General features: G+C 40.7%; 1 protein-coding gene across 2 annotated transcripts in view; it reads right to left on the minus strand.

Moving 5' to 3' along the window:
• Nucleotides 1-25,556, minus strand: part of SKIC3 (SKI3 subunit of superkiller complex) — a 57,375-nt gene that overhangs the window by 11,419 nt on the left and 20,400 nt on the right. For both annotated transcript variants that reach the window (XM_066616138.1, XM_066616139.1), the window contains exons 17-36: nt 24,948-25,201; nt 24,251-24,353; nt 23,245-23,418; nt 22,597-22,741; nt 21,845-21,923; nt 21,680-21,741; nt 21,541-21,597; nt 20,223-20,291; nt 18,312-18,386; nt 17,130-17,271; nt 15,900-15,993; nt 14,725-14,802; nt 12,988-13,112; nt 10,940-11,063; nt 7,536-7,757; nt 6,074-6,146; nt 4,866-4,919; nt 4,660-4,771; nt 2,129-2,257; nt 1,511-1,632 (exon numbers count right to left, since the gene is read on the minus strand). In XM_066616138.1, the coding sequence (XP_066472235.1) occupies nt 1,511-1,632; nt 2,129-2,257; nt 4,660-4,771; nt 4,866-4,919; nt 6,074-6,146; nt 7,536-7,757; nt 10,940-11,063; nt 12,988-13,112; nt 14,725-14,802; nt 15,900-15,993; nt 17,130-17,271; nt 18,312-18,386; nt 20,223-20,291; nt 21,541-21,597; nt 21,680-21,741; nt 21,845-21,923; nt 22,597-22,741; nt 23,245-23,418; nt 24,251-24,353; nt 24,948-25,201 (2,293 nt within the window). The remainder of the gene's footprint in view (nt 1-1,510; nt 1,633-2,128; nt 2,258-4,659; nt 4,772-4,865; nt 4,920-6,073; nt 6,147-7,535; nt 7,758-10,939; nt 11,064-12,987; nt 13,113-14,724; nt 14,803-15,899; nt 15,994-17,129; nt 17,272-18,311; nt 18,387-20,222; nt 20,292-21,540; nt 21,598-21,679; nt 21,742-21,844; nt 21,924-22,596; nt 22,742-23,244; nt 23,419-24,250; nt 24,354-24,947; nt 25,202-25,556) is intronic.

Raw genomic sequence — 25,556 nt, forward strand, 5'->3', positions numbered from 1 at the left:
CGATTTAGCATTAATAAGATTTATGATATCAGGTCATTCAAAATATTTCTCCCTGCACAAACCAGTGGAAATCTTATTGGGCTGCCCTGCTGGCTGCCGGTGGGAAGGCTTGAGCCTTCCCACTCACATCATCAGAGCACTAGCTGCCTACTGGAGCAGGTAAACCAGTGCAGAAGTGGGTGGGGAAGGGTGGAACAAGGTGAGGAATGGTGTGAAACTTGGTGGAGAAAGGGGAGGAACAGGAATGAGGAGGCTGCTGGAGGGGGTGGATCTGGCAGCGATGGCACATGCAGGATCCTATCCCCTCCAGCAGCCGTCTTGATGTCCCCTTTCTCGCTTTGGACTTGTGCCAGCTAAAGAGCTGGTGCAGGTTCAAGGAGACCCATTGAGGGGTAGGAGGCTTATGGAGGAAAAGGGGGATTTAAATCTCCTTTTCCATCTGAAGCTTCCCAATCTGCTCACGCTGTGGGTGTGATGCATGCCTTTTCGGCACAGCTGCATCAGTGTGGGGGAGGGGGGAGAGGATAGGGGGCCACAACAGTCTTTCATGGATACACAGCTCTTCTTCAGGATTTACTAGAAAGACATGAAATTTGTGTTTAGTTAACTGCTGAATATATTCCCCTGACATGGACAACTAATACACATCAGGATTTACTTCATAACTAATAAGGTAGAAGAAAAGGTAAAGATTCCCCCTCCAGGCATTCAGCCTAGTCATTTCCGACTCTAGGGGCTGTGCTCATCTCCGTTTCTAAGTCGAAGAGCCGGCGTTGTCCGTAGACAGTTTCCGTGGCCATGTGGCCAGCATAACTAAACGCCTAAGTGCACAGAACACCGTTATCTTCCCACCAAGGTGGTACCTATTTATCTACTTGCATTTTTACATGCTTTCGAACTGCTAGGTTGGCAGGAGCTGGGACAAGCAACAGGAGCTCACCTTGCTGTGCTGATTCAAACTGCCAACCTTGCAGTCAACAGGCTCGTCAACTCAGCGGTTTAACCCACTGAGCCACCACATCTCACTCCTAAATAATACTTTATTGACCTTGCATCTTTCCTGTTCTCAGCTATCACACAACATATTTAAATATATCTTTTATTGCACTGGAAACTGGCAAAGATGCACACATTTCAAAATGATGCACTGGCAAGCAATTCAAATGAATCTTAGTTTTCAGGATCAAAAAGCAAACCAATGTCACAGTTTCATAACCACAATCATCTATGCATATTTTTTCTCCCCCAAAGAAGCTTTGACAATTTTTTTCTTAACTGTCTTTAGTCTATAAATTGCTAGGCTAAATTATAAATAAATATGCATTCAAGGCAAACTTGCTTATCTTTAATAAATCTTTGGTTAACCTCATTTTCTTTAAAATGCAAATTTGGGCCAGAAAGAAAAAGTGAAACAACCTACATTATATTAAGCAAAAGTTTAGCAGAAATTTCAATACACAGCTCTCCATTGAGAAATTAAAATAGAAAACTATCCTAAGAGTGAACATACCTTGGTGCAGAGAGCCTCAGCTTCCGAGGTTCTCCCTGTTTCATTTAAGCCAGTAATGGCCTGGAAAAGAGACCACTGTTCAAGAGCCTGGGCATGGGAAGCTGGAATTTTCTTTTCTTTCGCTGGAAAAGATACATGTTGCATTAATTCTCAAAGTCCCAGAGACAGTTCATGCGTAAATCCCAAGCTTCAACAGTGAAAAGAGACGTTGATTCATTAAAATAACTCCTGAGTTTGAAACACATTAATGTGTTTAAAATATGCAAAAGATTAGCCCTTTAGCAAAAATGTCAGGTCTGGAGAAAGATGACAGTCATGATCCCCTACAAAAAAGCCCTCTGAAGATGACTGCAGTCTATCACAGTATACAGACAGGTTCACGGAGGAGGAAGCAATCCAGAAGACCCTAAGCAATTTAGGGTTTTCAAGGGTAAGCATTAACTTTGCAAAATGTGCTCAGGTATGGACTAGCTGCCAATGTGATTGTTTCGCAACTAACTAGCTGCACCACTACTAATCCTTAACTTATCATTTCAAAGAAGAACAGATTTAAGGCCACAAGAAAATTGCTAAACACTACCTCTCAAAATCTTTAACATATAACAATAAAAACCTTACTTTTAGCCGAGATTGTGGCTACAATCATTTTTCCCAAATTTGTCCTCTTGGGCTGTGTGTTATGCAAACAACCAACCGTGTTTTCGGCATGACAGGCAGCCAGGAGCACAGCCCAAGTAGCAGGGTCATCTGAAACAAATACAAGTGAACAATGAAGTGAGCTGTCATTTCCAAGGTATACCAGCTGAATAGCCCTGCAGTTGCACAAGTGGATTTTACCAGCAATGCAAAACTGAAGAAGTAAAATGTATAACCTCCTCAAGTGTGTCTGTGTGCTCAAGACACTTGAGAACACATATTGCAAGCTATCACTTCTTTAAACAGTAACACAATACTGCAAAGTCAGTTGTATATGAGTACAACACACTGCAATGATTCAGAATACAAGAATTGGTTATGGGCAGAGCTTAAAAGCTTAGCAAAAATTGGTTTGTTTCATGTGGTCTCCACAGGAATTTAAAAATGCAAATAAGAGCCTCATAACTATGCTGCTCTTTTGCTATTAGGAAGAGCTGTTCAAAAGCATCCTTCCTTTGTACCCAAGTGTCAGCAGATCAGGAGTACAACAGTATAAAAAATGCAACATCACAAAGCAAAGCACGAACAGAACATTTTGAGTTAACATTTCAATTTTTATTCCATGTGTTCTCCCCTCAAAGTCCAAGGGGACTTTGCAACACAGTTTACAACACTGTGAAACATCAAAACAAACAGTACATATCTATTATACAACTCTGTGGTTCCATTTTTCATTCTTCCCCAAGCCAAGTCCCCTCTGAAACCAATATCCCACTTATACCACATCCGTAAAACAGAGAGGGTGACTCTTTTCACAACCCCTCTGCCTCTCAACAAGCCCCCTCGTAGCTACAAGGAAGGGTGTATATCCTTCCTGCCTCCACATCCACAGAAGCAAGAAGCACACACACAATTCCTCTTTCCTCCACGGGGGTGTGTGTGTGTCATGAATAAGCCCATGTTAGGCCTAAGTTGGCATGAGAAGCCTGAACCAAACTAAGAAAGTGTAACTGAGAAGTTGCTAGCAGTTCCCAGCTGCAGGAATGTGGGTAAATAAACAAAGAGTAAGTAATGTGTTGTCTCTCCTTTGATGGCCAGGAAGGACAGATAACAAGAATTACGACCAATTGAAGTGCTTGGCACCTCAGCAGACAGAGAGTCTTCTTAGCAAGGGTGATTGAGTGCAGCTGTGGATCTTCAGTTGGGAGGGGTAAGAACTATGAGGGTTAGCAACCAGGCCAACTTCGAGAAGGTTCTGACCATCAAGAGTTTGACTGGACAGTCTAATAATTATGAAGCCAGCTCAGTACTATTCGCACAAGACGTATAATAATGAGTGCCCGGGGGTGTGTGTGTTAGGAGTTCCCTCTTAGACAGAGAATCTCGGGTGTGATGATCTGCACGCGTGTAAGCTCCATTGTCCATCATGATCTACAACAGTAACTGACCCAGGTGAGAGATAGGTATTAATAGAGATAGCCAGCTAGCTTTATTATTTTATTGCTATGTTTCCTAGATGTTTATGCCTCTAGCATTTGCTGCCTTATCGTAGAGTGTGTAACCTTCTGTACTTAATAAACTAAAATATCTTTTGTTTCATTGTCTGTTGGGAACAAAGTTTCAGAATCCTGCCTAGCCGTTCAACAAGCTACCAAGTACTCATTGAGGTCTAGTAATTTGAGGACTGAGGCTTTAATTGGAGAAAGAGCTCAGTGCCTCCAAGGGATAGCATTAAGCCTAGAGGGTCTCAGTGTCCCTGGACTGAGGCACTGGCATGTACAGGATGGTGGCAGTACTACCGGGCAAGGGGCCTTGAGGGTTTTAAGGTTCAAAAAACCAAGAATCCTAAGACTCCAAACCCCCCTTTGTTTACGACAGGGGGGTCTTCATTATCTTGGGTTCTTTCCTGAGCCAGTTAAGGATTTCCAGACTTGGCCTGCAACCAGTCCACTTTTCTTTCTGTACTGGTTCTTGGGAATGGCTTCCTGGCATTGCTACACCTGCCTCAGTTCTCTGGGACAGAGTTCCTGCTTAGATTAGCCTTGAGATTGAGCTTAGAATAGGGTTTTGGAGACAGAGTCTCACATATAAAAGCTATACTTTTATATATTGCAATGGATAAATGCTTTGGATGAAAGCAGTAACCTAATGGCCAAGTTAAACGTGAATGGGTAGAATGCAGACACTAACATTTCTTTTTACAATTCTCATTTCATAAGTAGATAAAATTAAGGTATTTTGATTAATGGCCAAATTGTGCAAACAACTGAAACTGAGATAACATAATGAAAACTTTACAATGAAAACTTTATATCACTTTTGCTTAACAATGAGAGAGGACTACCTGAAAATTCACTCTTGATGCATCATAAATTGATGTTAAGAGCCCAACAAAGTCAGGCTGTTCCTGAAAAACTAACTTTTTGTGCAACTCCACTAAAAGCTTTTCCAAGAAAAGCACTGGAATCTAGCTTAAAATCAAATAATTCTGGCTTTAGAAGGAGAAAAATCACCTGGAGAAAGACGGGCTGCCTTCTGGATGTTTTTCAGGGCATTGTCCTTTTCATCTTCAGCTGTGTGACACCCTATCATCAGCTGATTAACTGCAGTATTCAGCAAGGCTTTCTACACATGAGAGTATTGAGAACAGAAGTACTTCAATACATTTTTGTTCTTTAAAAAATAAGTAAGAAAGCTTTTTGATAAGAAAAATACTAACCTTTCCATGATTTAAATCAAGTATGTGTGCAATAGTTCCTGCCACAGCCCCACCCTGCAAGGTAATATATTGATTAGATGATGACATGGAGTATTTCACATGTGAAACTTCAATAGTCATAATAATGATTCTGCCCTTTGGATCAATGAATGTGAAGATGTCAACTAGATCTGTATAATTAAACATTTTCACTTCCTAAAATGAAGGGGAAATATCTGTCTAGTTCTCTTTGTCTGCATCTAATAGCAAGGTGAGGACACTCACAAATGATTGCTCCATGAAGGGAACTAGAAGAGAAATTCAGTAGGAGCTACTACTAGTGCTGCAGCAGTTCAAAACAGGGATTTCTAAAAGTTGAGTGGATTGGCTGCTGATTGCAACTTCACAATGTCACAATCTGTTAATCTTAAATATTGCCACCTAGGCAATGCTTATGGTATGCTGATTATAAATTTGAGGCTGCACTGAATACCAGACAAGTGGTTCCCAAGCTTTTGAGGTCCTAGAGGCTGCTGTCTGATCTATAAATGCCAAGGAGTGTGGGTGATTGGGCAACAGTGCTTCCCCCCCCAAGCAGCAGCTTGTTTAACCATTGATGTACATAGCCTAATCTGCCCTGTCAGTTTTGCAAGCCATGAAAAACTGGGTCACAACCCACTGGTGGGTCTCAAACCCACAGTTTGAGAACCACAGCTGTAGACCTTAGTCCTTGAATGAACAGTGGAAGCTTTTATTCACAACCCACTCCCAGTCTAAATTATCCGGTGCCCTTCAGTCTCATGAGAAATGTTTATTAGTAGACATGTACTCAAGCCTTAGTAATGAAAGAATTCCACAGTTAGCATGCATGAACTAGGACTAGATAATGCTTTGATGGTCTTAGGGTAGGACAAATGTAGGAAATAAGATGTTCTAGGAGGCAACCAATTGCTATAATCAGTATAAGTCAAGGTTGCCGTTTTGATCCCCCTCAATAATCATCTCAGAGGCCCACTGATGGAACAAGGGTCACTATTTGTCTATAGATATAAAAAATTTTTTTAAAATGAAAACAGACGGGGTAACTTAAATGCCTATTTGACAGGTAGATCATGTGAACCTGACTTGTCAAAACAATTAACAGCTGTGTGCAAAATTATTTATAGCATTATAACAATGCAGATAAGTAAATGCCTGCATTATATTTCATGCCATGCATTTTGGCATACCTTGGCATTCTGTGGTGTATATCGAGGTACCAGTCGAGAGAGAAGAGACCATAGGGTAGGATTATCTGGATTGCTAAAGAAGAGATGATGACAGAAACTGACATTCTAACATACACTGACATAACTTTTAAGACTGCAAAGGATAAGATTTTTCATGATTTTTTCATTTAAGTGTGGAAGATTTACACATAGTTTAAGATAAGTCAGGCTAGACGGAGTCAAATGTCAAACAATACCAAGAGATCATATATTTAAAGGGGGCAAAACTTACTGAGGATCAAAATAGATTTACTTCATAATATAACTTGCAATTAGTGACTAGTTAACTCTCCTTGGTGCAGTTCAAAATGGGCTAAATTATACCAAGTTTTTAATCAGATCAACAGGTTTTTTTTTCTTCTCAGGCCTAATTCTAAAATTCAAACCACTGTGCTTTCAGTGAAGCCTGAAGATTCAACTCTGCCCAACTCAAAACTTTGTTGGAATTTGGATTTTGACAACTTTTCACATCCCTTCCTCTCACAATGAGCACCCTAATTTCAGGTGTAAACACTGTCACTTGACTATATACCAAGATTTGATGGAACACCATCAAAAGCAATAGTTAAAAATAAAGATTTCAATGCTACTATATTTAGCATAAAAGACTTAACACATGAAGCAATGAGCTGCCCAGGATGATTACGTGAGATGCAACCTCAGGGAACACTGTACAGAAAACACATTCCAGTTTTATCTCATGAAAGCTATTAAATAATACTGACAATTCAAACAACAGAGAAGTGGTCTGCAATATCAACCTTCTATGGCTTTTCTTGTTTACAAGGAAATATTTTGTACTATAGAAAAAGAAAACAAGATTCATTCTTGTAAGTTTTCTTCCTCTGTTACCTCACTCCATGACAAGCAAGCTACTGCCTAAAAATTGTGAAGTTACGGATTTTTCAACAGGTTTGGCCATGCTCATCCAATACTCCACAGAAGAAGAAGTGCTGACTCAGAATTTTGGAAAATTTGTTTTCAAACTGATTCACTGGACAGGTGCCTGCTGCTTCAATCAATCAACTTCAATCAATTATTCACATGAAGCAGGAATGTTTACTTGCCAAAATCTTCTGCTATGTTGACTGCATAAGAACTGTCCCCCTGTTCCTCACCACACATCAAGGAAATGAGAATAGTATCTGGACATAGCCAGGAGAAGAAAGTTTCCATTTCCACATTTTTTTCATTAAAGAAAGTTTTTCTTTCACACTTTTTTTTCCATAAAAGTCTGCAGAGGTCAATTCTGCTCAGGAAAATTCAACTCCATAGTTTATGAGGTCGCCTTGGAACTCAATCTGTCAATGCTTACCTACTTTGCAGGGTTGCTGTAATTTTAAAATGGCACCATAAAGTTCTTGGAGAAAGGGAAGGATACAAAAATAACACACACATTCATTTGGAAAAGGAGATTACATACCTGTGGACAGCTTTAGAAACCTGTCTCTGAACAGCCAGATTTCTGCCTTGCAATGCATAGACAGCAGATGTCAGAAGGCACCTCTCATAAACATTATCCTTTCTTTCTATGTGCTTTAATAATTCTTTAAGTGCTGCCATTGCGAGTGTAGCATCCTGTTTTATCAGCCCTAAAGTGCACAGAGCTTGCAGACTTTCCATATTCGGTTCCTGTAATATAGAGCTGTAAGTGCAACACAGAGAAATGGTTACTAAATGCATTATTATCTTGAAGGATCTGTTGTTTACTTGGCACAACATTTGGAGCATGCAGCAATTCCACCATCTGAAGAATTACTTCTGCTTCAGGAGCATTACAAAAAGGGAAGGAGCCACAGCTCTACAGTCCAGCACATGCTTTGCATGTAAAAAAGACTCCATGTCCAATCTCAAGTAGGAGGGTCAAAAATATCTCTACCCAAGATGCTCATGAGCTGTGGCCAACTGGAGCAGACAACACTTGGCTAGATGAAGTACATATCCCACTATGCCTGAAGCAACATGTCACCTTACTATTCCCTTTCTTTGTGTGCATGTGTCAGCACACATACCCACCCCCCAGCCCAATCTTCCTCCTTTGACATAGGCTACCCCACTCTACCACACACTTCTTCCATTCACACTCTGTGCACTTGTTCATCTGGGGGGGGGGGGGTTGTGCTAAGCAAGAAAATGCTAAAGCAGAGGTAGATGCTGTAGGGCTGGGCTACAGAGCCAGCCTAAGCAGAGGTCAGAAAAGAGCATACAAGGGGCACCTCCTATCAGTCTGCCACCTCCTTGAGATTCCTTCCAACCACCCAGTATAGTAACAATGAAGAAAAGCATACTGTATGAAAAAGAACTTCAACTAACAGATCCAAAACTGCCATCATGAAAAGATTTGTGTTTTTGCTTTTAAACCAAATTGACTCTCTGGTAAAAGTCTGAGGTAGCCGGATCTGGTTATTAAAAGGTGATCTGACAGTAACTGAAACACATACAGGTTGAGACTCATTATTCTTGATGGCAAAAAATGAACTATAGCAAATCAATTTAAAAAATAAAGTTTCTTTGCTCCGGTGATTTAAAAACAGCCTTGCTGACCTTTGTGATGTAAGATAAGAGTTATTAAGAAGACAATCCATCAATCAGTCATCCTCCAAGGGCTTACAAAGGCACTTCACTCAGCCCCTCCCTTCACCAATGCAAAGTGATCACCTTTCTTTCACTTGCCCAGGGGAAAGGAGGGGTCCGCTGGAGAGAGAAGGATTGATGGATTGTCAGCCAGTTGCCCCCCCCTCTCATTGAGGAGGCTATTGTTAAAGGACTCTTCAGTTTTTTGAACTGATTTTAAAGGAATGCATTTTTCCCCTTCTCCAGGGATCAGCACCTTCCTTCTCATTTGCAGCGGCTATTCATGTTGAGTCAAATCCGTGTATAAATAGGCTGGACCTGTATTTGTAAACTAACATAATACTACCACTTTTGTACAGAAAGGTAATAACACTGCACAGTGGAATATTTTCTCTTGTGAGTTCAAAGTCTGCTGTCCCCACAAGTTCTTCTCCCTTTCCTTTACGAAAAGAGGTAATAGCACCCGCACCTTGATGCATATCCTACAGTTATGATTGAAGGATGAGAAACACAGAACATTAAACCAAGGTGTTTAAACTAGGAACCTATCCAAGGATTATTCCCATTTCTTTTTCTTCATTTCTTCCTGTTATATGTGTGGTAAGGGATTTTTAGTAGATGGAAAAGGTCATTCTTTTCCTCAAGAACTGTATATTCATATGCCAGTGTACACAATGTGCAATCAAGCAGACAGACAAAATTCAACAAGCCATTAAAAAAAACCTCTGCTAAGAAGACACACCACCACTTTTGTGGAAAAAGGAAACACTGGACCAAAGCCAAACTCTATAGTCCCCACACATTTACAATTATTTGCAATGGGACAACTATCATTTCAGCTAATGTTTGATTGCTAGTGAAAAATCAATACAAGGCTGGCTTTAATACATCTCTTTAGACATCTCTTGAAGGCTACTAGAAGAAAAATAATCTCAAAAACATGGCTCAGCAAAACCAGATGACAAACTCATATGAAGGCTGATACTAAGACCACCTGGACCTTTGGCTATATCTCCCTTATACTGCACCAAGGCTGATGTTCCATTTTTTTCCTTTTTAGAATATATAGATGGCAATCAAATTCCTTTTTACTTCCACCTAACTAAAGCAATATACAACTTGACGATTAGAACAAGGGTCCACATTTATAGCAATACTTTGTCTTGCTTACCCAAATGATGCATTTTTGAAGTATGTTTACTGCTATTCTCTAAAATAAATGACTAACATTGTGTAGGTGTAGGATGTGCTTGCTTTCCAAGGGATAGTTTAAATAGGAATAATGATGCCATGACTAATGTTCACATTTTTCTATATCAGCTTATCACTTGCTCTGAGCCTGTATAACAGTTTATCAGAATTATTCATTCTCAGGAAGGCAGATCAACATAATAGTAACAGAACAGAGTGGTGAGACTTCTGAGTGTGTCTCAGTTTGTGTTAGCAAGATGATCAAGGTTATATATGTTACATTCTTTAGCAGCACCCAAGCACCCAGGCCAGCCCACAAAGGAGGAAGAAGAGGGGGAGGAGGAAGAGTAGAATTGATTGAGGTGGGCACCTATCATGCAACCAGCTGTATGAGGTGGTGCCTTGGTCAGCCTCAAGGATGGGAAGGCCCTGCAAACCTACCCTTCTCTCTCCTGTCAGCAGGCTAGCAGATGAAGACACTCACCCTTCTAGTTCCCCCACAGGTGGTTAGTGCACACACAGCTTAAAGGGGAAAGGGCGGAAGAGATACATGTTGGACAGCTACTTGCACCAAGGAAAAGGCACATCAGAATGAATGAAGAACGAGAGTGTTTAGCATTCTGTAAATGCTTGGGAATTCATATTTTAGGAAGAAGATTAGGCTGAAGATTCCCTTGTGGTAACCTGATTGCAGAAGTTCTATCTAGAGGCAAGAATCAAACAACTTTTGAAACGTAACTGGATGTGAGGGCACCTTGGTTAGCACTGCACCACATCATCATGAACTTCAGTTTTCGCTGCAAGAGTTGTTACTTTGGGGTGGGGTGGATAAACCCATTGGACTCTCGCACCATCCATTATCTGCATTCCAATTTATCAACCATGAAAGAGGACCATCGACTCTGAGAGAACAAAGTTTCAGTAGAGACCCTAAGACAGCTTTCAGCAAAAACTATTTTACAGTGAAAATGAATTCTATAAAAAATTCTATAAAAACAAGCAGGTTACTACTCACAAAGTACATTATGTATACTGACTTAGCTATAAATACATATTATATACCACTTAAACAGAAGGGTCTTTGCAGCATCCACTTGATTCTGCTTATATTCCATTATGGCAAGAGCTGTCAGGATATAAGCCTTGTCTTGCTCACAATCAGCAATGGAGAGTGCTCTTTCATAAGCTGGTAATAGAATAAAAGTTAGACAGTTCAGAAGAAGAAGAAATGAAAGAAGCTTTCTGGGTCAAATTCCTCCCCATCTCCACCCCCTCAGGAAGCAGCAAATAAATTATCTTTGTAATTACTGTATTTGCTTTTGGACCTATTTGCATATGGCTCATTTACCTAGATTTTAGAATTTCAAAGAGCACCGATAAACAGCTTAAGATGCAAATAAATGCAGTTTCAGCCAGATTAAGTTTCCAATTTATTATGCTACATGGACAAAAAAAGTTGATGTAATCTAAAAACTGTTTATAAGTTGATTATGGTTCTATAATGTAAAAAATGCAAAGAAGTGTAACAGTGGTTGTGTTTTTCAGCAAGAAGCCACTCTACTACTTTCTAGTGCAGCCATTTTCAACCTCTGTGCCATGGCACACTGGTGTGCCACAAGTGATCCACAGGTGTGCCACAGGAATTTGGGGGAAGGTCATTTATTAGTAGGGCCAATGGGGGATGTGAGCCTCTACTGGCAGCATGGTGTGCCTTGTCAATTGTCAAAAACCTGATGGTGTGCCTTGAAAATTTTACTGCCTTGTCAGTGTGCCTTCAGATGAAAGAGGTTGAAAATCGCTGCTCTAGTGGTTACAAAGGACACATTAATGTTGAAAGAGACCTGTTCAGATGTTATTTGGGCTCCTGGGATGGGACAAGGAACAGGTACTGGGGTTTTCACATTCTACCCCCTATAGTTCACCATGAGCAAAAATTAACATATGAAGTGGGAGATCCCTCATGTATATGATTATTTTCTGGCTGCAAAGCAACAAAGAGTTTTATAGCACTTAAAGACTAATTTTCAGCATAATCTTTCATGGACAGCAGCCCTCTTCATCAGCTGGCATGCCCTAAACAAAACAGCTGGAAAACATATCTGCTTGGCAGTTTCTTGCGGCTCAGTGGTTTAATACACAACAGGAGTATCCCTGACAGCAGTAGTGTTTGTTCTATGTGGAATGCCCCCACAGTATAAAGAAGTTAGCTAAACAGACTGTAAAGTCAAATCTTCAGTGACAGGGATCCACAAATGCATTATCCATGGTCACCATGGGAAGTGCCAATGCTGGCTTGTGAGCAGGACGATTTCATCCTCCTCCTGAGCTAGGGAAGATAGCAGATCATCCCATCAATTGTGCCACGTTCAAGGGGGTGCTCTGAGAACTTTGGGAGATACCGTAGCAACAAATCTTATCTCCTTCTCCATCCCAAAGCTCAGTAGGAGGGCTGGAGCTTCTTCTAAAGCACCGCATCAGAGGTTCCATAATTAGTTCTGTTTGGGAAAGAACACTATGGTCTTAATGCTTGTTTAAGATACAGCAGAATCCAGCTAGTGAGGTTGCAGACTCAGATACATACTTACAAACCTGCCTTCTGTTTAATCAGATTGCTGGCCCATCTAGCCGAGTACTAATTGCAATGACTTTCCCAGTCTTGGTTCCCTTATGGGGAACCCAGGAACTTCCTGCATGTAGAGCATGTGCTATGCCACTGAGCTTGGCCCCGTCATCTCCATTATTATTATTATTATTAACAGTATTTATATACCGCTTTTCAACAAAAAGTTCACAAAGTGGTTTACAGATAAAAATCAAATAACTAAATGGCTCCCTGTCCCAAAAGGGCTCACAATCTAAAAAGATGCAAAAGAATACCAGCAGACAGCCACTAGAACAGACACTCTGCGGTGAGGAGGGCCAGTTACTCTCCCCCTGCTAAAAAAAGAGGAGCACCCACTTGAAAAAGTATCTCTTACCCAATCAGCAGGGGTTAGAGACATCACAAGACGCAACTACCATAGCATGTTAAATGTGTGGACTGCCCTTCAAAAGCATTCAGCTACTCCATCTTGTTCTGAAGTAATTTTGTGTAACTGAAGAACACTTACCTTTCCGACTTTCTTGAAAATGACCTTTCTTGAAGTAAGCCTGGGCAATTCCTACAATATCATCAAGTTCTGGGAGATGAGTTGACAAGTAAGCCTGGATGGCATCATCATAATGACCTAGAGTACTTTCAAAAATTTAAAAAGAAGAAACCAATGATAAAATCTGAATAATTTAACTTCATATTCATTTCAGGCCTAACAATGAGCTAATACAAAATGCCTTTCAAATCATGGCATGAAACCAGATTCATAAAAATTAGTAGGAGTTTTGCCTACTTTTTTGGCAGACCTGAAGTGCCTTTCTGAGACCTCTGGGAGGCCTCCTGAGGTGCAAAGAGGCCATGCACAACCTCCCCGTGCCTCAGAACACCTCTCAGATGCAACCAGAAGGTCCTTGAGGCCCTCCAGATGCAGACTTGGCACCAGTGTTGAGTCAAATCTGTGGCTGTTGAACCCACAGATGAGGAGGGCCCACTGTACTTAAGAACCACCTGGTTCCCCGCTTTTGACTTGTGAGGTCCCATTCAAGCATTTTATTTTGTGTCTATTTTAAATATTGTTTTAAATCAAATGTTATTGTAAACTTTAAAAAAAATGTTTATAGACTTTGTTAGCTGCCTTGAGACTACAGGTGTGCCCTGATACCTGCGGTGGGGATTCTGGAATCCCTTGTGGTTAAGTGAAACTGCAGACAACTGGGGGACGTTTCCCCCCACCCTCTGGAGGTGAGGGAAACTGGGCCTCCAGAAGCTTTCTGAGGCCTGCTGAGGCCGTGTGTGATCGCCTGCTGCTGCTGCTGCTGCCGCCTTCAGAATGGCCGAAAATGCAAAACCCCAACATTCGGTTTTATCATAAAATTGGAAGTGACATTTTTAATGCCTTGCAGCTGCTGTGGGCAGTCATGCGCAGCCTCTGAGGGCTCAGAAAACCCTCTGGAAGCAAGATACGAGGGAACCCCCGGATACCTGAAACCACGGATACGAGATTCACAGGTAAGGGGCCCCCCTGTATTTGTGAAAGATGGGATAAAAATGAATGAGTGAATAAACATCTGAAGTTATATATGTAACACTGGGATCCAAAGGACAGTGTGATTTTTTTCTACCTGCTCAAGGCAGCTTAGGTTCTATGCTTTTCAAGCAGTTCCCCGCCCCCCAAAATGGGTCACATGTTAAAATCTCTTTTGCAACAGAGAAGACTTGCTAAAACATTACATTATTACATTACATTATTATTATTATTACGTTTACATTATTACCAACAGTCTACTGTTCAAAGAAGAAAAAAAATATTCTATTGGATATGTCCAAGTCCTTCTCAGGCATCCCTGAAGTAGCTTTCTAAAATTTAATTATTAATTCCATACTTAATTCCAGACAATAAGTGTAACAGGAGAAATGGTCTAATAATCCTCTAAAACAAGTCTAACCATTCTGGATTCTTTACAATGTGACACTCCATTACACAACTTGAAAGGGGAAGAAAATTGCAATAATTAAAATATGTCTGAATGTCTCATTTTGTAAGTATGTGTTAAAATGATATATTGAAGGAAACGTTACCCAGAAAACCTATTCTAAGAACAGATGTGGTAATAACCATTTTCTGCCAGAAGCAAAATATTTGAATAAAACAAGAGTCATAGCCATTATCAAATGGTGTTTTCTTCAGATTTACAGATCTCATTTTCACATGGGTGAAAATTATACTATTTTAAAAAAACACAAAAAGATTTACCACAGTGCTCTGCCATAATTCCTCATTGCGATATTGTACTGTTCTTTGTCCTCAGAATTTGTCAGCAATAAAACTGCCCTGTGAAGCAAACATAAGAAACAAGAACTCTGGCAGCAGCAAACATATTTAAAAGAAAAAAAAAGGAGTTGTATGACAGAAGGGGTTTAGACAGAAGGGGAAAAAAAAAACTTCTTTTCTAAAATGGAAGTAACAGGATTTGAATGCTTTTATTCGACTCTGACGCTTGCTGGCTGGACATTCTAACTTGTCCAGGACTCCCCCCTTAAAATAGCCCAATCCTGCACTCTTCTGGCACATGGCTGTGGTGGCACTGAAAATGGCTGCCACCGCATCCAACACACCCACGGCAGCCGCGGGCAGCACCTCGGGAGAAGGGGACTTGCGTTCCTTTCTCCTGGGTAAAGGAAGCAGTCCTGCAATGGGGCTACTCCATTCACCGCCAACTAAAAGGTCGGTGAGGGAAGCGCATTCGTGTAGGGTGCTGAGCCCTGCAAGAATGCTGGATCCAGTGGAGCAGAGCTCCACTGAACCCGCCTTCTTCCACCCCACTCTCTCTCATGGCATGCCTCCTCTCCGCCCTCTCCTTGCCTTCCTCTCTCACCGGAACACCTCCTCCCGGGCTCCCCCTGCCCCCACTTACCTTACCATGGCTTGGCAGTCCGTGCGACCGCTGAGTTCAGGAGGCAGGGGGTTCATCTGGCACTACCCTAGTGCTGGCCAGCTTGTGAGGTAAGTCTCATGAACATGCCTGACAGCACATTTGCGACAGTGTGCACCGGCAGTAAACCAGCGCGTTGAGCCCAGGATTATGTTCTAAGTCACTTTACAGGTCAATATTTAAGAACAGGTCCTTCTAAAAATTATTTAATAATTTTAAAAAGTGTTCTCTGATTAATGTTAGGCCATATAAAATTCAACAACTTGTTCTGCCTTTGCATTTCCATCATGCCAGGATATGTTAAACTCATCTAGGGTACTAATAATGCATATTTTATTTCCCGCCTTTCTCCCACATTCAAGGGCACTCAAAGCAGCTTACAGCATGTACTTTGCTACTGCGGCAGACACCTATGCCAGAACAAACATTCACAGTGGGACTGGAGGGGTGTATGAGTGCGGGCACATGTTTAAATAAAATGTTCAACACAGTGTACCTTTGGTATGCAGCTGCTGCCTGTTTTTTCAGTTGGAGATACTCATTTAAGTAACCGAGCATTGTGAAGGCACATGCATCATTTTGGATCCTCTCTGTGAGAAAAAATGAACAGGGAGAAATATCAGATAAGCAAGATGAGGAAAGGTGAATTATCATAGGTTTTTAAAGCATGTCATGTGGTGTCATTATAGGAGATGAGGTATTTTGGATCAATTGAAATAGTTCTTCTGAGGAATATTGTCTCTGGATATTATGAAATATAAAACAAACGCTCTTAAATCACATGATTTTAGGGCAATTTAATCAGGAGTATATACAAGAGCAGGCATTTGAATTTTGCTGTGAATATCCTCTTACTACTGGCTCTCTATAGCGGCGCACTCATACTCGTACTTTGGGTTTAATTTTTCATTACATAAAAATATTCTAAATAATAACACCACCTCAACCAGAAAGTTCTTGAAGAGATTTACATAGGAAGAATGAGAAAATGTTTCCAGGTCCACATGGGGTTTTAATAGTTTAAAAAGAAACACAAGAGAGACAACCACCATTATTGAAATACATGCTACTCTGGGATGAATAGATACAGTTGCTCTCCTCTGCTAAATATGAGAGCCATCACAAAGGTCCAGGTAATAGGGTGGGTGCAAGCAAAAAAGAGGTTGGTCATCATTTTTTTTAGACTATAAAAACATAAGCTCCCACAGGTAAGATCCAGCATTGTTTGTCTGACAGTGGTCACAGGGATGCTTACAAGCAGGGCCTGGATGCAGTAGTCTGGCCATGTTTCTTCCCAGCAAGTGATATTCAGATATCATCTGTTCAGGGTCCTCTGAACATGGGAGGCTCCACTTAGCTTACTGAACTGCTATGATTGTGATCAATCTTTAGGTAGTTAACTCCATGATAATTATATCTTGTGCGAAATAGTATTTCCTTTTGTCAGTTCTGAATTTTGCACTGATCAATTTCACAGGATGACACCCCCCACACACACATTGCAGTACTGTGAGAGGTACTAGAAAACCCCATCTGATACAATTTAAATGTCTATAAGCCTTTTACCAATTAAACTACCCCATGCTTCCTCGAGGACAGTACAGTCCAAAACAAAGAAAACAGAGAACACAAAACAAACTTAGATGAGCTTTAAACATGCAGAACAGTCATTAAAAGATTATAAGGAAATAGACTGAATAGTTGTAAAGATAAAAAATGAAGTTACCTGTATATTTTGTCAGAGCAACTTGTGCTGCTGGAATAGCATTCATCTGAAGAATATTGTACTTATACAATTCAGAGTTTCTATTGGTTTGATCCTGCAGGGTTGAGCACACCCAATGGGCATACCCTTTGGCTCCCTCAGTCTTTGTAAACAGAAAACACAACTTGAGTTAATATAACTGCATGTGAGAAATCTGACTTCCCATTTTAGTAATATAATTGTCTGAAGTGCTGACAAATAGTTTGGTCATCACCGTTCCCCCTCCCCCCAATTCTTAATATTTTAATCAAAGACCAACAGTTTGCTTAATTTAGATCAGGGGTCTCCAAACTTTTCAGTATGAGGGCCACATCATATACTTTACACATTATTGTGGGTTGAAAAAATCATTTTTATAAATGAATGAATGAAATTTAAGTGAATGAATAAGTTTTATTTTGATCTTTTTTGTAATCAGTATGATTTGATTCAGAACAAAAGAGAAATATGACAATTACAAAGAAACAATACCGTATGTAAACTGAGAAATGATATATAATGAGTAAAAATGACAAACGTTAGCAAATGTTCTGACAGAAAAACAAGTTGCTGTGGGACAGATAAAACCCTGTGGCAGGCTGGATATGGCCCCTGGGCTGTAGTTTCTAGACCCCTGATTTAGATGAAACCACAAATATACTGCATATACAGTAGTCTGAAATAAAGACAGCAGTCATATTTCACATGATCCATATACAGTAAATCCTCAGCAGCAACGCACTCCATTCCTGCGGATTCGCTTATCCGTGAGAACAAATGGTAACTTATGTCGCTCTACCCACTGCCTGTTCTTGGCTATCTGAGGCAGCAATCCTGAAGCTATTCACTCCTTTCTGAAGCTATGTGCTGCTGGCATTGCTGACCAGGTTAGCTACTCCTCCCTCTAACCCTATTGATCCTACTGGATCAATGATTTGGTATCCACTTATTTGGTATCTGCTTAACTCCAGTGGATAACGAGAATACACTTGATGAGTGGATAGTAGGAAACTGGACAATTGTAACTGAGCTCTACTGGAGTGTCTTTTATGACTGCCATAACCTGTGTTCTGCCGGTGGCTGGCCCACATAGGATAGGACCATTAGGAAATCCCCAACATCCTGTTTACTGATTTGAAACATGCATTAATGACAGGTCCTTACATGCATGCTGAGTTCAGTGGTGTGCCTGAAGAGGTCCATTGTTTCATAGCTGCCTATAATTTCTGCAATGAGAGCCTACAAAAATGCAAAGAATAAAAACACACAAAGCATCTCAATTTGGTAAAATATGCACTATATTGCTGCCTATTTATTCCTCACTAAAGCATGTTTTGATATAGTCGATTCAAGTTTGCAGAACATTTAATTTCAACTCCACTAAAATAATTTATTTTCATAGGTTCTGAATAATACACAGAGACACAGAAATGCCTTACTGTAGCATGGAACTGCCACTAAATGCTAACATTTTTAAAGCTTTAGAAAGTAAGGATAGATGAGTACAGCAAATGAGAACTTTAAGAAAATTTAGATTTCACCAAAGCATTTGCAAAGTCTCCATTATATCCTTGTGAATAAAATGTGGGCTAGATGATATTAGGTGGTTCCTAGATGGTTGGGTAGTTTCAAAGATGGTTGAACAACCATTCCCAATAAGCGTTATTAAATGACTCCCTATCAATCTAGGTTTCGAGTGGAATGCCACACAACTCTGTTTTGTATCCTATGTGGTTCAACAATTCTATAAATAACCTGAATGACAGGATACAGAGAATGCTTATCAAATTTGCGCAAAGCTGGGAGATGGGGTGGGAATAATGAATGTCTTGGAAGCCTGAATCAGCATACAAAGTGATCTTGACAGGTTCTATTGTTTGGTGCACACCAACATGATGAAGTTTAGTGCAGACAACATAGAAAATGGCCACAGAAACAAGCAAGCAAACAAAAATCAGAGACACAAGTAGAAGATGTGGGAAAGCTGGCTTGGCAGCAGTACATACAAAAGAGATCTAGATGTTTTAGTGGACCACAAGCTAAACATGAGCCAGTAGTGTTATGGGGCTGCAAAAAACCAAATGCATTGCTAGGCTGCATTAGAAGAGGCAGAATCCAGAATGCAAGAAGTAACAGCTACACTCTATACTGCATTAGTCAAATATCATTTGGAATCACTAACATCATGGTTTAAGTAGGGTATTGACAAACTAGAGTGGGTTCAGAGGAGGGCGGCTAAGATGGTAAGGGGTCTGAAAAGCAGGTTTGATGAAGAACAGTTAAAACAGCTTGGTGTGCTTAACCTGGAGAGCAGATTAAGAGGAGACATGATAGCCGTCTTCAAAGTATCTGAAGGGCTATCACACAGAAGTAGGTGATGACTTACTTTTTGAGGGCAGTACTAGAATCAATGGGTTGAAACTACAGGGAAATAGGTTAGACATGAGGAAGAATTTCTTAATTGTAAGAGCTGCCTGGCACCAGAACTGTCTGCTTCATGCAGTTGTGAGCTCTAGAGCAGAGCCTGGATGACCACCTGTCAGAGGTGCTACCACCATTGTCTGCAATGAGTAGGGGTTGAACAAGATTACCTCTAAGTTCCCTTCCAACTCTAACATTCTATGATTCTTTGAATAGAAGAAGTCAGATTTTATGGGAAATTGAGCAGCCCCCCAAGAATAAAGTGCCCTCTTATGGGTCCCCTCCAACCTCAGTGTGTCCCTTTCCCTTCATCTTGGCAGTAGGTGTGGTGATGGAGAAAACACGAGTTTTCTATTTTTCCTCCCATATTTACTGCCACACCAGCTGCCAAGACAAGGGGAGGGAGGCCCACCTAGCAGCCATCAGTTGCTGATTGGACCCAATCCCCTCAAGGAACCACGCAGCTGTCCAACAGCTCTCCAAACTGCTATGTGCCAACTACAGCCCTTACAGTAAGCTCATATGCTTTAAGTGAATAATTTACAGGAGAACACTGAATTTCAGCAGTAACTGGCTATCGGTCAGATGCTTTAAAAGCCCTGTTTGCATGTATAGTATACAAGATTGAAAAGGAAGTTACAGTCCAAATCTTACCTGCCCAATCCAACATGTTAAATAAGAAGGTTCCAAAGACTGGGCTACTTTGAAAGCTTCATGCGCTTGCTGCAGGAGCATAGAAAATCAAAACACAGCCATTAACAAATTGGTTGAGTGATGGTGGCTTACGAATCAGACTAAATGCTTGTATGCAAGATACAAGCACAATTCTTCTTTCTGCCTTGCCTGACAGTTAATTTAGGGAGCACAGCAAGGCTGTGACAAAGTACTATACAGGTGGAGCCTCTTTATTCACGATATTTTTAACCACGAATCTGACTCAACGCGGGTCCCCAGGACCTGTGTGGAGCCAGACTTGGCCCCACCTGAGCCCTCCGTGGCAACTGCAGCTGTGCTCCAGTTGCCTCTGGAGGCGCTTCTGAGGCCCGTGGAGGCCACACACAGCCTTCATGAGCCTCAAAATGGCCTCCGGAGGTCCTAGAGACTGCCATACAGAGGCCTACGGAGGCTGCGCAAGGCCTCCAAGGGCCTCATGACAGCCTCTGGAGAAATGGGCTCCGAGGCTTTCAGGGGCACTTCCGGTTTTTGTCCAAAAACTGGAAGTGCCCTTCTAGGACCTCCAGAGGCCATTTTGAGGCACCTGGAGGCTGCGTGTGGCCTCCACGGGCCTCAGAACAGCTCCAGACGCGATTGGAGAAAGACTCTGGTCACGTTCGGAGGTGGGTGGAGCCCAAATTTTACTTGACTTGGTTCCACGCAAAATTTGGTAATCGCATGGGTTCCAGGAACGAAACCCTCGTGAATAATGAGGTTCCCCTTGTATATCCTAATGACTAACTGTTGTAATTTTATTCTGTCCTCCAGGGTCCAGAAATGAAACCTTTTCATGAAATGGGGAGATAACTTGAAGGAACTGAAGCATCAACAGGAAAATCTCATAGATCTAAATGTGTGAAGGACCTATCCTATTCTTGTGAGCTGGGACATGTTGACGGCTCAGTCAACCTGCTCAGCAACAGCCAGTCACAACTAGGCAAAGTCCCTATTACAAGGTAGGCAGAGTCCTATCTCTACAGGAGCATACTAGGAAAGTTTATTATGGATCTTTTTTGCTGTATCTCTGGGAGCGTTCCATGACATCTTTAGGAGATGGTGATGTAAGAATGACATGCTAGAAAAGCATATTAGTCCCTCTGTTTTTCACATCAATAAGACTATCTTGATTTAAAAGCATAATTCTATATTTAAGTAGTCCAATAGCTTCGTGAAACAAGAAGGCAACATCACAGCTCACTTTTCTCCTTACACATGTAACTCTGTTTTCAAAGAAGCAGACGCACAAAAACTTGTTTACCTCTATGTTTCCACTTGTTAAGTACAACACTCCCAAATTGGTCCAGGCAACAACATTCTAGACAAAACAAAGTTACAAATATAAATGCACCACTCTTGAAGTCCCCTTTGAAACAGATACAGCTATCAAGATCACTTACAATTTGTTCAGCTTGAATAGATTTAATGAACGAATGTTGTGCAAGAGCGAAATTTCCAACACCTGAAAGATACAGATCCAATTGTAACATCTTCTGCAATAGCTGTAAAACTCTGAACACTGATACAAAGGGAAGATATTTTAAGGGTTTCACTTTGAAACACACCTTTGCAACAGGCCACCACACCAAGAGCATTCCAGTAGAGATGGTTTTTACTGTCTAGTCTCACTGCTTTTTTAAGACACTGGAAGAGATGGAACTGGATTAATTCTAAAAGTATCATATTGTGATCTCCAAAGTCACTTTCTAGTAATACCTTTATTGGAGACAACCACAAGAGCACAACATTTTTAGCAAGATTTCTGGAGAGCTTCTCATCACTCTGGATGACAAGAAAAATAAACTGGGAGGGGAAGGCGAGCCTCATGAAATGCCCTCCCCAAAAATGATACCATAAAATGGTACCACTTTATAAATCCTCAGGAGGAGGATTTAATGCAAACCAGTGGTGTAGCTAGAGGAGATGCAAGGCTAGCAACTGCACTGGGCTGCAGGCTGCCTGGTGGCAACAGTCTGGTTGCCTTTCTGCACAATTGCCCCCAGATTTTCAGAATTATTTCTTGAATTTCTCCAGTGATCTTTAATACAATTTATAATATATCCATTAATAATGAAAACATTTCTGTTGTGGCTGGGATAGTCCCATTTATGAGGCTGATCAAGGCAGTTGCCTGAAGTGACAAATTTGTGGGGGTGTCTGCCTCTTCCTATTTCACAGTGGAAGCTCAGAGAAGAGTGATGGGGTGAAACATCGCAGACCTCTTTCTCTTCTCTTTTTAAAAAACTTTTTAAACTTTTAGAAGTTTAAAAGACTTTATTAAAAACTCTCCAGTGATCTTTGTTTTTTAAAAAGTTACCTGTACAGATTTCTCTAATAGTTCACTGATCTCATTCTTGTTACTGCTCATTGCTGTAAGGTGCTGCGCTTGATGATAGTAATTTATCCCAAGGTCACACCATGAATTTTGGGAGGACATCAGTTTCAATCCTCTGCCATAACACCTACAGAAACATGAATCACAGGAGTATTAGAGTCTTATATTAAGGAAAACTGTTCCAAGAATACACGCTACTAGTACTGGAAAAACAATTCCTTCACAAACTTCACAAGTATGGAGGAACACAAGAAAAGATCAACTCCTGGAAACTCACTACTGGCCTCTAATCAAGCACTCTTATCACAGGAGCAAAATAATAGCGGTCTTTGCTACTTTCCTAGTATAAAGTTTGTTGGTTGCTATATATGCAGATAGGTCTGAGATGAGGGTGGGAATTGGAGTAAGAACTGATATCCAAAGACACCAGTGCTGTTCTAGAACAGGAGAACATAGTGCTATTTTCTTATGCACTTCTTTGGGCAAGAAAAATTTGAACTAACTTTCCCAAGAGAAAAGTTTAAAGTTCCCTAAACACAATTATATTCCCTACTCTCTGCCAGCACTAGCGAAGCAGTTCAGAATGCAGACACATCTCTATACCTGTGTGAAGAATATATTGCACATTACCTTCCTCCCAGACTGAGAAGTTCACTTTTCTTCAACACATAATCTTCATTCTGACCAATAAGGAATCCTAAAACTTTCACATTTACTTTGGATGGTGAAATAACACAGACACTAGTACAGGCATCCCCAAGCAATTTCCAAAGACAAGACACTTCAGGACGATGCTTTGCTGCACTACAAAAGAAGGAAGGAGAAGGAGATTTAATATAAACAAAGTTCAACTAATGAGTTTTCATCTGCTATCTTCAGAAAAGTTTTAAAAACTGAATCTTCCAATTGACATTTAAAGGTATTTCTGTACATTTACAAACATACCCAAATTATTAGTTATGAATGAAAACCTATGGCACTCCATTTCTTCTACATCTTTCAATGAAGCCAAGTATCAATGTCCAGTGGCAAGACAATATTGATTTCCACGAGACTACTCAAATCATATATTACAGGAAGTGCATGATTAACACTTAATACTTGCTGGTTTTAAATTCCACAATAAATAGCTGCATCAAGGCCATGGAGTAGGACTCTGAGGAAAGGAACTTTAATTCTACTCCCCACCAAGGCTGCAATCTAGATGTCCACACATTTGCTATTTGTCAAGGAAAAAAGCTTCCACTGCCATTAAAGCCATTTCTGCCCAACATGCATACATGCAACAGGGACCAAATGTGTACACCTGTGGGCCAGACAGAAATAGGTTAATGGGATCTTTGTTCTTCAACACTTAGCAGCTGGGGGGGGGGAATGGATCCAAACTGAGATGGGATTAAAGACTCCTTTGGTCCTGATATGCAAAAGGCTCCAGTCTAGCTTCCTGTAGTGAGTAGCTTCACCTTTAGTTCTTCTTGGACTATCTTTGTGATCCCCAAAACCATGAGAGCTCCAATGTACATTTAGGCTTTGTCATTCCATTAGATGTCAGGAGCTCCTTCCCAGATAGCAAACAACCAATTGCCTGTTCCCAGCAAGAGCAAAAGGGCACTGGCTTGCACACATGAAGACTAACCGTGCTAAAAAGCCAAGGGATTGTTCTATGTAGTCCAAAGCTTTCCCATCCAGATAGTCAGCAAGCGCAATCTTGGCCATCATGAGATAGCATTCTCCCAGACCTGAACAGAAAACAATTCCTTAGTTTATGCTAAGATTTCCATAAGTATAAATAAAATTTACACGCCTCATATAGCAGCAAATGAATTATAAAAAGCCCTATGTTTTATTATGCAGAAAAACCATTTCTGTTTAAAGACAGTGTATGAATGTTTAGTACAGTATAAAGTTTCAAAATCCCTAGGTGCACATTATCAGAAATGCAACAGCAAACTAGCCTGGAAAGTAAAAAAAAAAATAAAAAATGGAAATTAGTAGATCTGTTACTGCATACACACACAAGGTCTGTTCCCCCCTGCCAAAATAATTGAATACAATGAAAAAGATTAAGGAAAAAAGGATCCTTAACTATTTTCATTTCCATTCAAGACATCACGCATGGCTAGGAACTGTGTTCCTTCACAAGGTCCAAGAACAACTAGACATTCCTCAGCTTCCCATATAGGCAATCATATTTCACTGAGTTTAGAAGCATTCCAATTAGTCTAAAAAGTTAAGAGAAGGCCCTGCAGCTTGTGTTAGGTATATAATTATGGTGATACAGACACAATTTGGGACAAATATCAGGAACATCACTAACAAAAATACATACATACCTTTCAGTGCAGGGACATAGTCTTTTGATTTCTCCAGGATGTGTTGATATTCTGCAATGGCATCTTTATATTTTCCTAGGATCTGCTCAATTGATGCAGCCTTATAAATACTATAGATAGACTTGGGATTCAGTTCTCTAGCCTTTCGAAAAGACTTTAATGCTGTTGTGTAGCCCCCTCTGCTCAAATATGCTTCTCCTAGAGATTCCCAACAGTTGGGATCCTTGGGATCTGCTCGTAGAGCTGCCTGCAAGCTGGGCACATAAAAAATATACAGGTTGTAAGTTAATTTACAAGAACCATTTGTGTTACCAGAGGTATCTCCTTTTCTGGGAGGGAGGGTGTGGAGGGTATGCATCAAGTAGCTTTTTGATATGTTTTATCAGTTCAATTACTGAAATTTGTGGAGAAGCCCCATGTATGTCACCTGATAACCTTGTTAATTCTTTTACTTAGATGCATGACATGTTCGTGTACATGTGCACATAGCACTAAGTGCCTGCCAAGAAAGTATGACCCAGACCAAATAATACAGCTTTAGACTGATGGGGGGTGATGGTGCATAATAGCGGGTCAGGGCAGCAGTTCACATCATGTCATCTCTAGGTA

This window comes from Tiliqua scincoides, chromosome 2 (assembly GCF_035046505.1).
Source record: "Tiliqua scincoides isolate rTilSci1 chromosome 2, rTilSci1.hap2, whole genome shotgun sequence".
Lineage (NCBI taxonomy): Eukaryota > Metazoa > Chordata > Lepidosauria > Squamata > Scincidae > Tiliqua > Tiliqua scincoides.